The sequence below is a fragment of the Chaetura pelagica genome, unplaced genomic scaffold (assembly GCF_000747805.2).
Source record: "Chaetura pelagica isolate M959 unplaced genomic scaffold, ChaPel_1.0 scaffold18, whole genome shotgun sequence".
In the NCBI taxonomy this organism is placed as follows: Eukaryota; Metazoa; Chordata; class Aves; order Apodiformes; family Apodidae; genus Chaetura; species Chaetura pelagica.
The window spans coordinates 513,548-530,018 of record NW_009954310.1 but is presented as its reverse complement, the minus strand read 5'-3'; the positions used below and the strand labels follow the sequence as shown (position 1 = coordinate 530,018).

General features: G+C 41.2%; 1 protein-coding gene across 1 annotated transcript in view; it reads left to right on the top strand.

Moving 5' to 3' along the window:
• The window catches only part of TRABD2B (TraB domain containing 2B), a gene marked incomplete at its 5' end in the record, with an annotated part of 281,918 nt that overhangs the window by 147,613 nt on the left and 117,834 nt on the right, over positions 1-16,471 (top strand). The window contains one exon of the mRNA XM_010004000.1: positions 7,164-7,310. Within this exon, the coding sequence (XP_010002302.1) occupies positions 7,164-7,310 (147 nt within the window). The remainder of the gene's footprint in view (positions 1-7,163; positions 7,311-16,471) is intronic.

Sequence of the window (16,471 nt, the reverse complement as noted above, 5' to 3'; positions counted from 1 at the left end):
CAAGGTCCTGGTTGCTGGGACTTGTTCTACTTAGACTAGAAGAACAGTTGTGGAATTGGGCTGCTCAGAGTGTAACTCTTTCATTGCAAATATTTAGCCTTTTAGATAGATTTAATCATCAAAATTAATCTACTGAGAAACTGGACCTAAGCAAAAGTACTGGATGCAGGTATATTCCACGTATTAAATTCACCATAAGGTTAGGCTGCAAATGTAACATAGATAGTTCTGTCCCTTCCAGTGCTTCAGTTTTGATTAAACTGCAAATCCTTCTTCCTTTTATTTCTTAATTTATTTGCCTAAACTTGAATCTGGGCATTGAGCAAAGCAGAGTTACCCTGCACAGCTGCTGCTCACCACTGCTATGGTGAGGGCAGGGAAACAAAAACATCCTTCCACCACAGTGTCATGGTTCACAGGAGGGGAAAGGATGGAAATTCCATATCAAAGGTCTTTTTGTCCCTTCCTTTTCTGCATAATTAATCTGGATTCTATGTCCCTTTAGAATATAACATATGACATTACATTTAGAAGAAAAGGCTTTAGGTCTTACCTTGCTTCCAGTAGTGCCTGTGGTACAGCTGCTGTTGACTTCGGTTTGTGTATTTTAGACCTCGCTTATTAAACGTGGGTGTGGTATTTATAGTATATACAGAATTATACAATGTTTCTAAAGTGTGGTCAAGCCAGAAATTAACTAATGTTTAGGTTTTTACTACAGGCTTTATTTGGTTTTTATTTGTTGTTTTTTTTAATAGCCTTGTCAAGGGAAGATTTGTACCTAAGAGCACAACTTGTAGGTAGCTCACCTGATAACCCACCAAAACCCCAACCAGCTGCTATCCAGGCACTAAGTTAATGATCTGTCTCAGTCCAGCTGAAGTCATGAACTTAGTGCAGAAGCAAATGTATAGCAAGGTCAGCCCAGGGGATGCTTGAGATCTGCTATCAACCAGGATAGCCCTCCTTTAGCCTGGGAGGCTTGAGGATGAGGGAATGGGGGTCTTATGCACGTTGCCGTGTTTTCTGTCTAGGAATTGTTTCTGTTGTTTTTTGAATGCCTTGATTCAATCAAAAACAAAGAAAATGCCAAAAAGAAAGAAATATTTGACTCTTGCACATGCAAGTTCATAATGGGAACTTTGCATAAAGAGGAGAGTCTGAAGACTGAGGTCAAGTTGTTGAAGGTGTTCAGGGCTCAAGACTGGAGCCTTAATCTCCTGCAGCTTTTTCAGCACCAAGATCAAGCTCAGTCCTGGGGCTGCACATGAGTAGCATGACTGCTCTGCACCAGGCCATGCCTGTGTGTCAGTGCTATGGCCAAGCCAATAGGATAGGTGGTGGTTAGGAGTTTCTCCAAGCACCTCAGTCACGTTCAAACTGTTTTATTAAACTGGTTAATTGGCCATTTGAAAGGCAGAGGGGAAAAGTGAGGTCCTTAGGTCTCCCTGGTCAGTGCCAAGCCACAGACTGTTAACTACTCCTGCTTTTCAGAAGCAATAACTGTGGGTTTGGGGAACATATGGAACCAACTAGCCGAAAGGCTTTTATGAGGAGCTTTAACAGGGGGCACGGTTTTGTGAGCAGAAATTCCAGTGGATGAGTTAATAGTTTCACTTTCCTTAGCTGTCCCTTTATAGAAACAACAACAACAAAGTCGGGCGCATTCCTCCCACAGCCCCAGTTGTACAATGTGCCGATGCATCCAGGATTTTGTTTGGACACTGGGGGAGTCCTTTAGTAGATCCCCCAGGACCTGTTTTTTCAGAGTTATTTCCTGATGCTGACCTCATTTGGTGAGTTTCACAGCTCACTAATTCCTAGCAACAGTGCAAGAGATTCAAGGAAAGGGGAAACCCGTCTTCTGGAGACCAAGGGAACTGAAGAGATTTGGGCAAACACTTTTATTGCTTTTCATTAATCTGGAAAATCAGGGACATAGGTTTTTCTTTCTTTTATTTTGCCTTTTTTTTTTTTTCCCCTCCAAGCCACTATTTTTACTTAAAACTGTACATTTTATTTTCTATTTCCGTACAGAGAAGGATAAGAACAAAAGAAACCCTGAAGAACCATATACTTCAATATTTCTGCTGCAGTTTGTTTTGAATAAGAAAAGTGGGCATTTTTTTTTCTGGAATTGCAGTTTGGGCACTGACAGGATATAGTCCCTCAAACACTTCCAGTAATGCTTATTTAGTATTTGCATTGTGGTGGCACATGTCCAAAAGAAGGGGCAAAGGAAAACAATCGTTGCCTACTCAAGAGCTGACATCATAGTATGAAATTTAAGTAGTTGTTTTTGTGGTATTGTTGTTAATCATGGTTCTATGCAGAGGTCATCCAGTAACTCCAGCTACTGGAATCCTGTGAAGGCAATGCTTGTGGTTCAGCTTTGTTGAGTTTAGGACTGGAAAGGCATTTCTTCCCCATCACGTAAGAGTGAAATTGGTCTAAGCACCAAAATTGGGCCTGAGAGTTTCCTCAGGGTTGCCATTCATTCTCCAGTTTTCCACACACCAAACACACCAGAAGAACACAGGTCCATTTGTCTTCAGCTTAACACAAAATTTGTTTCAAACCAGGACATTCTGTTTCTCCTGAATTTGCTATCTATTTTATTAGCAATATATTTCATAAGATGGTTTGGGACCACTGAAGTATTTTATCTGGTACTAAGTTTTCCTTGTCTTATTTTATGATAGCCTCTTAGATTCCCTCATGAAGCTCTTCTTCCATTGTGGCACCATTTAGGACCAGTCAGACAAATTGAGGAGTTGGACCTGGCAACCTTTCTACGTGGTTAGAAATCCATAGTGTTGCCTCCTAGACAAGGTGGTAGGCACAAAGTCAAGCTGCTGTCAGAGTGCTTCAGAAATTTGTTTCTGACAAGGCATTGAGGCTAATCAGCCAAAACCAAATCATGCATATGCAAAAGTATTAAAAATGTAGAACTGAAAGGATGCAGCTAACTCTGCATCCCTGAGCTGACGTTCAGTGATGAGCATGGCAAAGAATCCATGCATTGAACAGCATCATACTCGTTTTTTCATGCCATGAAGGACTTCATGACCAAAAGACCTTATAAACAGCTGACAGGCATGATGCTGTATTTGATGAGGGTTAGCTTGGGTTTTGTTTTCTGGGTTTTTTTAGTTCTCTTCAACTAAGGACAAATGCACATAAAGTGGATAAGGAGAAATCTCTCTTGTACAAAGGCCATGATTTCTTCTCTTAGCTATCACATACAGCAAGGATTTACTTGCCTAAAAGCCAAAGCTCATTAAAATCTCACATAAAATAAAACCTCCAGCTTCTCCCATGACCTTCCAACTGTCTCAAGGAGATGCACACAACTGCTGATACCAAGGGTTTTATGCAATGCCAGCCTCCTTTAAAACCTTGAGACCCAGTAGAGTTTAATCAGAAAAAAAACCCAAAAAACAACCTTTATTTAAGGGCTTTGGGGCTTTTCTATTGAAGATGAAAGTTAAATGCCTTAAATGTTCAAGTTGATTTATGTATGAGGTAGACTTGCAGCATGTCTTCTTTTTATGTGTGACTCCTGGCTCTGAAATCCAGAGATGTGGGAAGGGGAAATAACGGTTTGAGTGTCAAGGTAATCAGTAAAGCTGTTAGCTATGGCCTTCAATGGGCCTGTTTGGTCCCTTTTTGAGGCCTGGAGTGCTTGCACATGAGTGACAAAGGCTAGTCTCTGCTGATTTGGTGGCAATAGTTGTGTTCACCCATATATGAAACTTGGGTTTCCCACAGACGTCCCTTCCTGTTGGGGATCTCTCAGGTGAAATCATCAGTGATGAAAGAGATCTTCCCTGTCCTGGCTCTGCAGCGTTCTCTCTGATCTTCCCATTGCAGAAATGACTGGTCCAGCCCCTTTATCCTTGAGATGGACATCATGGTAAACATCTTCTAGGATGTCTAGCCTGGTGGTTCTTGCTGCTGTGTGGTTACCTACTCTCTTAGGCAGTAAAACAGGACCCATGTGTCAGCTGTAAGGGCTGAGCTGGTGTCTCCAAACACCTGAATAATATCTGTGTGTTGGCTTGCTGCTTTGCACAGGAGAATGACACCACTTGGATAAAAAGCCTTCTTCCTGGCAGGGTGAAATACCATTTCTGTTGTCCATGGTTGCTTGTTTGTAAATGAAGGGCCAGAGACAGCCACCCAAAAATGGCTTTCAAAGTGCCACGATGTGAGGACCATAAATTGCATGAATAAGAATGTACTTTCCCAGAGCCAGAGTCATAACTTCCCATCACTTCCCAGAACAAATACTGTCTGCTCTGTTTATTAGATGGGACTGTGTATAGGCAGTCCCTCTGAGTGTGTTTATTTTGAAGTCATCAGTTGTTCAGTAATCTTGGGCACCTCTGGGAGATTTAACTCAGCTAGGGGTTTAGGCTGGAGGTCGTGGGGTCACTGATATTAAGATAGAGAGAAGGAAACAGCATTGTTTTTGTGGCATTATCTGAACAGTAAGGAAAAATAAATGCAGGTTTTAAGATGGTTTAACCTGACTCTGAAGGAAATGGTCTACAAATCCAGTCAACGAGCACGCTGCTCTGACAAGACTCTGCTTCTCTTGAAGTTTGTTTTGAGCTGCCTGACCAAAAACCATGGTGGTTATGGCTTGGTTAAACAGGGGTTCTCTAGAAATCTGTTTAAGTGGTCACAGTTTTCCTTTAGCAAATTCAAGTGTTTGATTTTCTAATTTTAACTTCCCTCTTAAAATAAAATTTCTCAAGCTGTTTTTTGGGTGATATTTTGAGCTCTCCCACAAGCAGTAGCAGCCATGTGCTGGAGCTGAGGTGGTGGTCACCATCACCTCCAGGTCCCAAACCTGCTCAGGACCAAGGAGCAGAGACACATGTCCTGGCACTAATGAAATCTGGGGTCTATTGCATGAGGGTCCATCCACTGGTGTAGGCTCCAAATAACTCATTCTCTCTCATGAAGAGTCTTTGGTGTCTTATAAGAAGTGAACTTTTACAGTGGGCTTTTCTGCAGACCAGCACTTCATTTCAAGGAACATACAGGCAATTTTCTCTAAGACCTTTAACCCTCTGCAGATGTGACTGGAATCAACTAATAGGTTCCAAATTTATTAGGAGGAGACAGACAGACAGACAGACCCAGAGCATTAATGCACAGGATTGGTTTCCCCAGGAAGCCAGAAAAACAAAAAAAAAAGGGGGGGAGGAGGCACTAGGAGTAAAGTAAGGATTTGTTTATCACCTCCTTAATATTTTATTGTAAAACACACTGTCTTATCCTCAGGATTTGTTGGCAGTTTGTATATGTGTGTGACTATGTGTATACATATTTTTGTATATAAAAATCCAGCAACATCCATTGTTTAAAAAATGAGAAGGATTTTACTAAAAGCATTTTGGGAAAACCTCTGCTCTCAGTTTTCCTGTCACCGTTTTTCTAAGCTTTTTCTTTTTTATTAGTCAAAATGTTTAGAATCCCCAGGAAATCCTGGGATGAACCATTTCCTCTTCAAGCTGTAGCCCTTGGGGGAAAGACAAAGAGCTCAGATCTTTTCAAAGGTTAGAAATTTTTCAAACTGTATTTTTTGCAGATTTTTTAAATTAGGGGAAAACTCAGTTAGGAGGATGCTTAACTTCAGGCTGTGGTCCTGGGAAAGACTGATCTCTTTGTAGAAAAGCCTGAAGAGCTCCTTAGATCTAGGCAAGGAAATCTTTTAGGCTTGGATCTTAATGGGGAAGCTATGGAGCTGAGGTATAACAGGTTCAATTGAAAGACCATCTTTATGTTTTTTAGAAGTAAATTAAAAAATAACATTTGCTTTTCCTCCACTGATCTATGTATGGTAGTTATTCTGTAACAACTTTGTATTAAGAGACTGTTATACTACTACTACTACTACTGTTTACTTTTTATTTTTTATTTTTATTATAATTATCATTATTATTTTTCTGAAATTCTGTTCTTGTGACTATTCATCTACTTTTTATCAAGTTTGTTTGGAAGGTTCTTGTAAAGCTGAATTTAAAAAGCCCAGGCTTGGTGATTCAGTAACTGGTATAAATTACTCCCAGAGTCTATCACAAATATAAAAAGGTTTGTGTTAATTCATGTGAAATTTAGTAGCCTTTTTGGTAATACAAGTAAAAAAAAAATCATCTTTAAGGACATCTATACTACTACTACTACTACTGTTTACTTTTTATTTTTTATTTTTATTATAATTATCATTATTATTTTTCTGAAATTCTGTTCTTGTGACTATTCATCTACTTTTTATCAAGTTTGTTTGGAAGGTTCTTGTAAAGCTGAATTTAAAAAGCCCAGGCTTGGTGATTCAGTAACTGGTATAAATTACTCCCAGAGTCTATCACAAATATAAAAAGGTTTGTGTTAATTCATGTGAAATTTAGTAGCCTTTTTGGTAATACAAGTAAAAAAAAAATCATCTTTAAGGACATCTTTTTTTTATATATACTTTCCTAAGTTTACCTAGCAACGAATGTTTCTGCTTTGTTGGTATTTTCTGGTTTGGGATGGGGACACTTAACTGGGATATCTGGACAGTCTGATGGGACAGTGTTTCAATTCAGTATCTTTGTTCACTTTGCAAAAGGGTGGGTGAAGGGGGAAAGACTAAAGGAGAGAGGCTAGTAGTGAACTTTATACTGTTTCTGATACTAGAAGCATGCAGAAAGTTCTAGGGCAACAACTATGACTTCAGAAGTTCAGAAGATTTTTGTTTATTATCAAAATCCTTCCAGCTGAGGGCTTTGGATTTAACCTAGTGGACCACAAACAGTCAGGAAGTTTCATTAAGAAGTTTCATAATTTAGGATCTTTCATTCTAGTGCCTCTTATGTAGCCAGATACCACAAAGAGCCTAAAAGGTCTCATACCATGAACTCTGAGCAATATATATATATGTGTTGTGAAGTTATATTTTATGTGGATTATCAGAAAGTTTCTAATAAGTTCTTCCACTGACAAGGGACCTTGCATCTGACTCCCCTTCCACTTGCTTAAATATCAGCCCATGTTACTGTGGGCTAGGATGGGTCAACAGACTTGAGGTGTAACAGTTTTTCAAAGTTTGGCCTTTCAGGCTTTGCTGCTTCGATTCCTAATGTTTTTAACTCCTCCTGTTCCTACAGGTGCTGTTTGCTCTAAACCAAACTCTGCTCCAACACGAAAGCCTCCGAGCTGGTAGTTTGCAGGCCCCATATACCACTGAGGATCTCATCAAGCATTATAACTGTGGAGACCTGAATGCTGTCATATTCAACCATGACACTTCTCAGGTAAGCAAAAGAGTTGTGGATGGGCCAGCTAATTGAGAGAAATCCATTACTTTAACAGTGATGTCACTTACAGAGCCAGGAAGTCTCACTACCAAACCCCCAATCGAAAATTTCTACACTAGATGTGATGATCTGCATTTATTGAAAATGTGGTGAGTTGAGGTTCAGAGAGCTTAAGAGCCTGGCATAATGCCTGTTGGGTGCCTAGAGCACAGCAATAAGTAAAGCTCCAGCCTCAGATTCATCACTTTATACTCCATCTCCTCTTTCACCTTTTCCTTTTGATACCCCGTGTTTTCTTTCCACACGTGCTTCATTGGCCTACTGAGAGAGCAGGGTTTCCTTGGTATTGCTTGTGCTCTGGGGAAGGGACTGCCTGGAAAACTTAGCTTGGAATGTGCCTGAAAAAAGTTAATTATGGATGTTTGTGGAGCTGTTGAGTGTAGTCCCCTCATTAAGGGAAAAAAAAAAAAAGATATTCTTTGTAATACTTGAGCTTATATATGAAGAGGAAGTGAACCTTATGTAAATACTCTATAAAGTAAATAACTTCTCAAACATGTCATAATTCAATAATTTTGTATGTGTCTCAGGCAGCCCTTCAGTCTCTGTTTATCTTAGTTATCCAATGCTTTTAAAAACTCTCAATGAAGCAGAAATCTGCTTTCCAGACCAGTTTGATGATAGTCTGTGGCAAACTGAGATGCTTATTTATGTAGGTTCCCCTTTCTCCTTTCCTGTCAATGTCCAAACGTGGACATTGGTTGTCATCTGCTGCTTCTTTTTTTGATAAATGTTCCCAGGTTGCTGTTTCAGGTGACAGAAAAAGACCTCTATAACTTTGGCAGCAATGGTATTGGCTATGTTTTGTCAATGGAAGTCTCTTTAATCATTATAGTGATTTACAATTAGTAAATGCAAATTGAGGATAACTATGTGACCTCAGAAGAGAACTGAGCCCAGCCTCTTGGTCAAGGCAGAGGTCTCTGGGACATCTTATCTTGCCATCTCTGTCTTGGGTGGCACAGGGCTCTGTGGGTCACTTATTTCTCAGAAGTACAGCTTGGAAAGTGAGGATGGCTCCAACCTGTCTGCAAGGCAACAAAGTCTCTCAGACACATTCCAGGACATGGGTGTTTTCTCAGAGGTCTTGTATGCCCCTCTGAGAAGTTCCAGGTAGAAGTGTCAAAGACACTCAGCAGCAGCTGGAGCTGCTTTTCCATGTCACCTGTCACAGAACCAGCCTGCCCCTTGACAGAAACAGGAAGACATCAGCTTGGACATGTCTCCTTTTTCCCTATCTGGTTATTGTTTTCAAGCAATAGAAAGAGTGGTTGATGGTAATGAATGGAATAATATCCCAGCCAATGAAGTCCTAGACAGTGAAGCATTGTTTTAGCATGACTGAGGAAGACATGGACTAAATGGATGCAAAGAAAGGACCACTAGTGGTAAAATCCAAGAAGGTAGTCCTGGCATCTGAATGTCATGTGTCATCTTTTAATCTCTATGAAGGTAATTTCTCCAGCACTGAAGCCTTTGTCTCTGGGACAAGTTGTGGCTGTTCACACAGGTTCCTTTGACTCTGTGATGTCTGTCATTTGTTGACACAACGTCCTATAACAGACCTGTGGGTTAGACTTGAGAGGAACAGATTGCTGTGAAAACTTCTTTATCCCTGCAAATTCTTAGATCCAGTGTGAGTTTTAAAACAGTGTTAAAGAAATAAGAAAGAAACCAACAACCAATCAGACTTCAAACACTGGTGTTAGTCATGGTCTCAGAGTGCACTCATTTGATAGAGATTATAACACTTACAGGCCATGGAAAATGAAAATCCCTAGATGTATACTAGTCCCTGCAGAACTCTAAATATTGTGGAGTATTTTCCTCTCATGGGTTGTTGTTTTTAATTTGGGTGAAGAGGTTTTTTGTTTGGTAGTGTTTTTACAAACCAACCTTATACCATTTATTTTTAATTGCAAGCAGAACAAAATAGAAAATTAAAACCGAAAATAAACTCCCACTTCAAGTCAACTTTTGCCAGTTGTGGTAATTCCAAAGTTTATTGTATGTGTTTTTTGCAGGGATGATAGACTCTCTCTACCTTAGTCTTTGTTATTTGGTTGCCAAATTGGATTATCTTGGCTTAAATACCACACATGAAGTGTCCCTCATGGGATCTTTCTCTGGACACATTACATGTAGGCACAGGTATTTATCATGGACTGAGAGTGCATTGCAGGTCTCATCAGGTGACAACGAAAAACAAAGTGGAATTGAGTGTGTCCTCAGTAAATCTGTTGATGGGATGCCATCCAGAGGGACCTTGACAGGCTGGAGAGGTGGGCCAGTGCCAATCTCATGTAGTCCAACAAGGCCAAGTGTAGGGTCCTGCACCTGGGTTGGCACAACCCCGGACACAAATACAGGCTAGGGTAGAATGGCTGGAGAGCAGTCCTGAGGAGAAGGACTTGAGGGTGGTAGTAGATGAGAAGCTCAACATGAGCTGCCAGCATGTGCTGGAGCCCAGAGAGCAACTGCATCCTGGGCTGCATCAAAAGAAGTGTCACCAGCAGGGCCAGGGAGGTGATTCATCCCTCTGCTCTGGTGAGGCCACACCTGGAATACTTGCTGATGGCCTAAGCACAAGAAAGATATAGACCTGTTGCAAAGGTTCCAGAGAAGGGCCACCAAGATGATCAAAGACCTGGAGCAGCTCTGCTGTGAAGACAGACTGAGAGAGTTGGGGCTGTTCAGCCTAGAGAAGAGAAGGCTCCAGGGAGACCTTATAGCACCTTACAGTACTTGGAAGGGGCCTACAGGAAAGCTGGGGAGGGGCTTTTCATCAGAGAAGATAGTGATAGGACAAGGGGTAATAGTTTTAAACTGAAAAAGGGGGAGATTTAGGTTAGATATTAGGAAGAAATTCTTACCTATAAGGGTGGTGAGGAACTGGAATGGGTTGCCTAGGGAGGTTGTTGATGTCCCATCTTAACCAGGGTATGGTGCTTGAAATAAGGAGTGTGAGTAGGCTCCTAAATCCCTGCCATTTTCCTGTCTCAGAGCCATCAGCACTGATGACAGTAGAGGACCAAACAAATCCTTCTCAGTTTCAGGGTTTTTTTTTTGTTTTTTTTTTCTTTTAATTAAAGAGAGTGAAAGGAGGAAACACCTCTCCTTTCCTGTGGTTATATTAAATTCTTTATTCTTTTCTCTTTCTCTCTTACTTAAATTTTGTTTCCAAGCACTATTTTTCCAAATGTATAAATCCTTATTTAAACTTCTTAAATTTTAAGGGGCTGAGTTTGCTCAGTTAGACTATGACCTAAAAATGGAGTAGGAAATCCCCTGCTTCTGCAGCCTTCTGCAAACACTTGATTCTCTCGAGACTTCTGCAATGAAGAAACTTATGTTGGAGTTTCTGGGCAAAGAGTCAAAATGATACTGAAGAGAAAATATAAGTTAAAGGTAGGATAGGTATATTTTCCACTTTTTTTCCAGGTTTCTTCCCCTCAAAGAAGTCATAGTTTCCATTTTTCCTTTTGAAAAAAACCCAACTTCTTTACAAGTGAAGAGGCATCAGGTTAGATCAGCAACTTCAACTTTTATGTTCTGACTGATGTTTTCACAAGGGAATTGAGGTCAGTATGTCCAGACATCTTAAAATGCAAGAAATATGTTAGTGCAAAGTCAGAAAATTACCTACCTCCAAAGAATATTTTTTTCTTACCAAAAACAGTCAAGAAATTGCCTAATGACCTGAAGCCTTTGTGGGGAAAAATCAGGGTATGGAAAAGTTGATCTTGTATTTTGGTGCCTAAATCTGATGTTAAGGTTTTTGAACATTTTTAATTGATGCATCTAGAGTTTTAGGTTCAGGGATATCTTGCATCAGGTAATTCCTGTGGTTGGTTTTGAGATGTTCGATTTTTTTAAGGACAATTCTGTAAAGAAGATTAATCTCTGTCACTCTGGGATTAGATGGTTCTGTGTGTCCTTGTATTCCCATGTACACTTTATTAAGAGGCAAATTGGAAAGGCTGAGATTTTTCTTTTTCAAACTTTCCTCAAAACTGTACCTGTGATCTCCAGCTACCGTTTCTCCTCTTCTGTCCTCAGCCATTCTTATGACCTGAGGAGAGGCTCCTGTTCAGGAGTAGATGGTTTCTCCTCTCTTGTTGCTGATCTGATGTGTCAGAGGCACACAGCTACACTGCTTGCTTTATAGACACTTTGCTTGAGGACAGGTCCTACTGGTTGCACCCTTGTTATTGGCCCATCCTGTTTAGGGTTAACAATACAATTCAAGAGTCATATCTTCCACTTATAAGCCATCTTCCATCTGGAGAGTCTTTAAGTTCTCAGTGTGTTTAGACTGTATTAAAAGCTCATGGAAATAACGGAGTGTATTTCCATGACTTTTGCAGGTTTTGTATGAGCCCCAGTGGGCCCAGCCATCATCCAGATACCAAAGTGAGAAAATCAAGTCATACCAGTGAATAACCCACTCTATAGGCTTTATGCATACCTGAGTAGAATGATCTTATTGCTAGGAGAGGTAAGGTCTTGGTTTCATCCTGGAGAGAAAAGCAAGCTACCCAGTGAAGTTGCTTGGTGGTCACCACAGCCTGCAGACATATCTCAATCCCCTTGGGATGCTCAGGGCTCACTGTGCTTTCTTCAAGCTGTGCTCATCAGAAACAACTGAGCTTTTAGTATGGCTTCCTAGAATGGTGTCACCCATATCTTGAGTTGCGTCTGCAGTTCAAAATCCCATGGATTCATGGATTCACAGTGTTTGGGCAGAGGGTGTTGTCTTTTGAAAAGCATATGATGGTCCTGATAAAATGACGTTGGAGGTCTAGATGTTAACACCATGTCAGTAGTCAACCTCCTTAAACTAAAAAAGAAAAGGTTTAGTGTGTCACTGTACTACGCACTTGCTGTTTATAAATTGCCAGGTTGTGTCATGTGCCGCTTAAAAAATGTTATCATCCTGCTTTTAGACTTGTTGTTTAAGATTTAAAGGCCCTGATAATTCAAATTACATCATTAACTTCCCCCATTCTCATTCTGGATAAAATACAGTTTGGTTTCTGGCTCACTTCTCAAATCAATTAAAACTATCTGTGGAATGCCCCAACCTCAGTAACTGCAGAAACACACAGCTGAGACCATTAGGTAGAGTGTTGAATGACAAGCAGACCTAATTTGTCCAAGGAATGGAGTTTTATCTGTGGCAAAGGAAGATAAATCCATAAACTGAAGGCACAGCTATTGTAACACAACACTTTGGAAGCATCTTATCATTTTCAGCTGTAACAAAGTGCAGGCGAACTGGCACAGCCTCTCTTCTTCCAGGGAAAATTATTATAGGCTTTCCAGAGAAGCAAGTGCAAAGTTGTCCCAGGCGCCAAGGGAGCTGGTCCCACAAATTTCTTATCCTGGCTCCAGGTGAAGGGGCAGTGACGCTTCCAGGAATGTTTGTTAAAATGCCATTGCTGGCAGTCCTGACACTGCCTGGGGGTTTGGTGACACGTGTGCTCAAAGCTGCTTGTGCCCCAAGAGCCAGGAGAGGATGGCTCCCTCCTTCTCTTTGGGCTGTAGCACAGGATGCAGCTGGAGAGATGGTGCCTTCCCATAGCTCAGAAGAGCCCCTGATCTGCCACTGCAGGGTTGTGATTTCTTTCCACTTACACCTGGGTTACAATTCTGTGTCTTGGTAGTAAAAAGTAAAAAAAAAAACAAACAGAACTGCAGCCAACATTTTCAGAGTCTAATTTTCATATTATGTCAGAACAGGATTCCAGATTGGAGGAATATTATCTTTTGGCTTAGGTGTTTCAGAAAATTGGTTACAGATCCAAGTTGTGAGAGTTAAGTCTACTTGTTGATGACAATGCTGGGGAAAACACTGCAGGGATTATTTTTTTATTAATAATCTGGAATATGGCCAGATAATTTTCATGCTACAGGCTCTGAAAATTTGCTCTTGCTTGAAAAATTTTGTTACGTTTGTATTTAAAGTTATCTTACCTTGGAAGTTCCTTCCTTTTTCTTTCCAGTTTCCATGGAGAAAGCAATGGAAGTGGGAGAGAATGTCAGAAAGAAATTAGAACAAGACATTTAAAGACGAAGATTTTTCTTGCAAACACTGATGTGTTATTAGAAGGGGAACATATTCACCCACAGAGAAGGGATGATTTATATTAAAAAGCTTTAAGGATTGTTGACTACCTGTATTTATTAGTAAGGGAATAAACTATAAAAAGTATGAAAGAATAATTGGGAAAAACATTTGGATTTCAAGGTAGCAGCAAGTAGCTCTTCATTGCTGAAAAGCATTTGCTATTCCTTCTTTTTAAAGAGCTGGTTTATGAAGTGTTTCCTGGAAAGACTTGTTTAGGACAACTGAGAAAGTCTTGTTAGCTTTTTTTATCAATATCTTGTGGATTGATTGTACAAATGCTTTTTCTGCCTTTGTGTCTTGTCCAGACACATTATCACCTCATTATGACAGAGAGGGCAAAAAAAAAGCAGGACAGGGAAGCAATTTGGTTGTGCTTGCTGACTTGGCAGGATTAGAATCGGGCATTACCTGAGAAGACCATGTTCTTGGGTACACCTTGACACATTTCTTGGTCTAGCACTATTATTGTGCATTACTGCATAGCAGACACCATAGATCAGGTTCTCTGATGGTGATTTCAGTGCTCTGTGGTTGTGACTTCAGACCTGGAGCTTCTCTTCTCTGGAAGAGTTTGCTGACTGATAAATCCAAAGTCAAAGCTTATACAGTTCCACCAGCTTAGATGCAAATAAATCAGTTTCTAGGATAACTTAATTTGTCTCTGCTTCACTGACTTCATCTGAATTCTTCCTTTTTTTTCTCCTGACTTGTCCCTGCTCCATTTAGAAATGCTTTCTTGGCAACATTCTGCATCTTTATGTCCTATACTAGACCTCTCAAACAACCTCACTTCAAAAAAAAAATTTAAAAAATTGTTTCAAAAGTCATCATCCAATTTGTTCCAGATTCCAGCATGGCTAGAGAGCTTAGTCTGATTGGAATGGGAGTAGCCTGGAGTTTTGTTAGGAGTAAAGAGAAGGGCAGAGCTGTCTCTCTACACAGCACTGCCTTGCAGTGCCACCTCCAGAGGTCTTGTGTCCAGCCCAGCTGCCTTGTTATTAACCAACATTTTATCCATTGCTAAGTTGCATGGTATTTTGCAAACCATCTTTTGAATCACACTTGCCTAGAATTAAAATCATATTGCAAACTTTCCAAATACTTGAGGGCTTTCCCTAACATCTTACTGAACAGGGATGGGAAGAAACTCACTGAAGAGCCCTGTTTGTACCAGCTACTGACCAGCTGTTTCCCCACTGTATAGCAGAAGACAAAATGAAAAATACCTTTGGAAAAAAGAATGGCAATTCTTTAATAAACCAACCCCCAAAACCAAACCTTCTGTTGCCATTTTTTTTTCACTTTATTGCCCTGCTTTGCCCTTTGATCCATATCTTTACTTGGGTGTCATGGCGATATAATAGGTGATGGTTTTAGTGTCAGCACAGGAAAAAAAGTTCTTCTTTGTCAAAGGAAGCAAAGCATTTGGAAGGGAAATAGAAAAACTTGAACTTTTCCATATGTTTGCAAGCTCATGAAAGCTGGCCTCACAAAAATCCCAATGTTAAAGGGGTTTTAAATGGGGCTGCAGTATCATTAGGTAATTAAGATTTACCCTCCTTGCTGAAACCAAACCTGTATTTGCATGTACTGCAGCCTTGTCATCCTTAAGCAATTAATGAGCAGGTCCCTGTCATCTGGTGCTAAACATACACTGCACAGTTTGGTGAAGCTTGCAGAGAGGGGGGCAGGTTCATTGTTCTGACTGTGTTTTGTTAAGACTTCTTTAATCAAAACATTCATTCAGATAGAGGGGCCAGTTGCATATTTTGGCATCGCTAGGAAAGGGGAGCAGGGATGGGGTTGGGGCAGGGAGAAGGCCATGAGGGAGGGGCTGGTGTTGCTTCTACTTTCTTTTTTTCCTACGTGCTTGGAAAGCAACTATTTAACTGGTGTGGAAAACCAAATAGAAAACATACATGGAGGTCACGACTTTTCAGGGATTTGTTGAAAGTGTTTTCTTTTTAACAGGGATAAACAAACCAACCCCCGAGCTGTTTGTAAGATGCACAGCCTGTCCCTGTGGACTTTCTGCACACACCCCACCCCACCCCTTTATTTATTTGTTATTTTTAAATGTGCTTTCCTTCAGCCCAAATATATGGGAAGAGAAGGTAAACCAGGCATGGCACATGACTGTCAGCAAGCTGGTTTCCAACAGGGAGAACAGCCACCTAGGAGAACAGCAGTCACAGGACAAGTTTGGGGCTCCCAGAAGAGGTCCCTACACAGGTTCATCAGGGGCTGAAGCTGCCGGGACATTAGGGGTCCCAGATGTCTGGGGGCTGCAGCTTGCCCTGCCTACAGCCAAGTCTACACTCAGGCCAGCAAAAGCTTCTCACAGCCAGAAGTGGCTCCCAGAGCTGGTCCCAAGGAATATGCTTACGGGGTATTTTCTGTGGGTTTCTGATGCCCTGCAGTATTGGGTTTGTGAGAGGAGATTCTTCATTTCCTCTTCAGTGCTATTCCTAAGAGGAAGGGTACAGGCAGGCTGCTGGGACTGCCAGCCTTGTGCCTCTTTCCTTTGAGGCAGCCGACTGAGGAAACAACATGCTGGAAAAGAGTAGTTGGGTTTGCTAGCATGGGGTTGTGAGGCACCCCGACCTCAGCTGCTGCCCCAGGAGCCTGGACACCCCCAGCCCCATAAGTAAACAGGGGCTTTATTAGTGTCTGGCAAAAGGAGTCATCAGCCTTCAGCTCAGAGAGGGTTAGACCTGCTGAAGCAGAGCAGAAATGCTGGAAGCTGCAGCAACGTGTCCCAGTTGCAGTGAATCAAAGCCAGAAAATAGTTCAGGGTTCATAAAGCCCCTCTCCTTTAGGTCCCTGGTGTGCAAGACCACGCTTCCCACTGAGGGAGAGCTGCCTGTCCCTTTGCCTTGCAGTTTTTCAGGGCTGTTCCCTGCTTTTGGAGGCTTTTGGAGACACTGCAGACTCCTGCTAAGCCAAGGGCCGTGATGGAAAATCCATT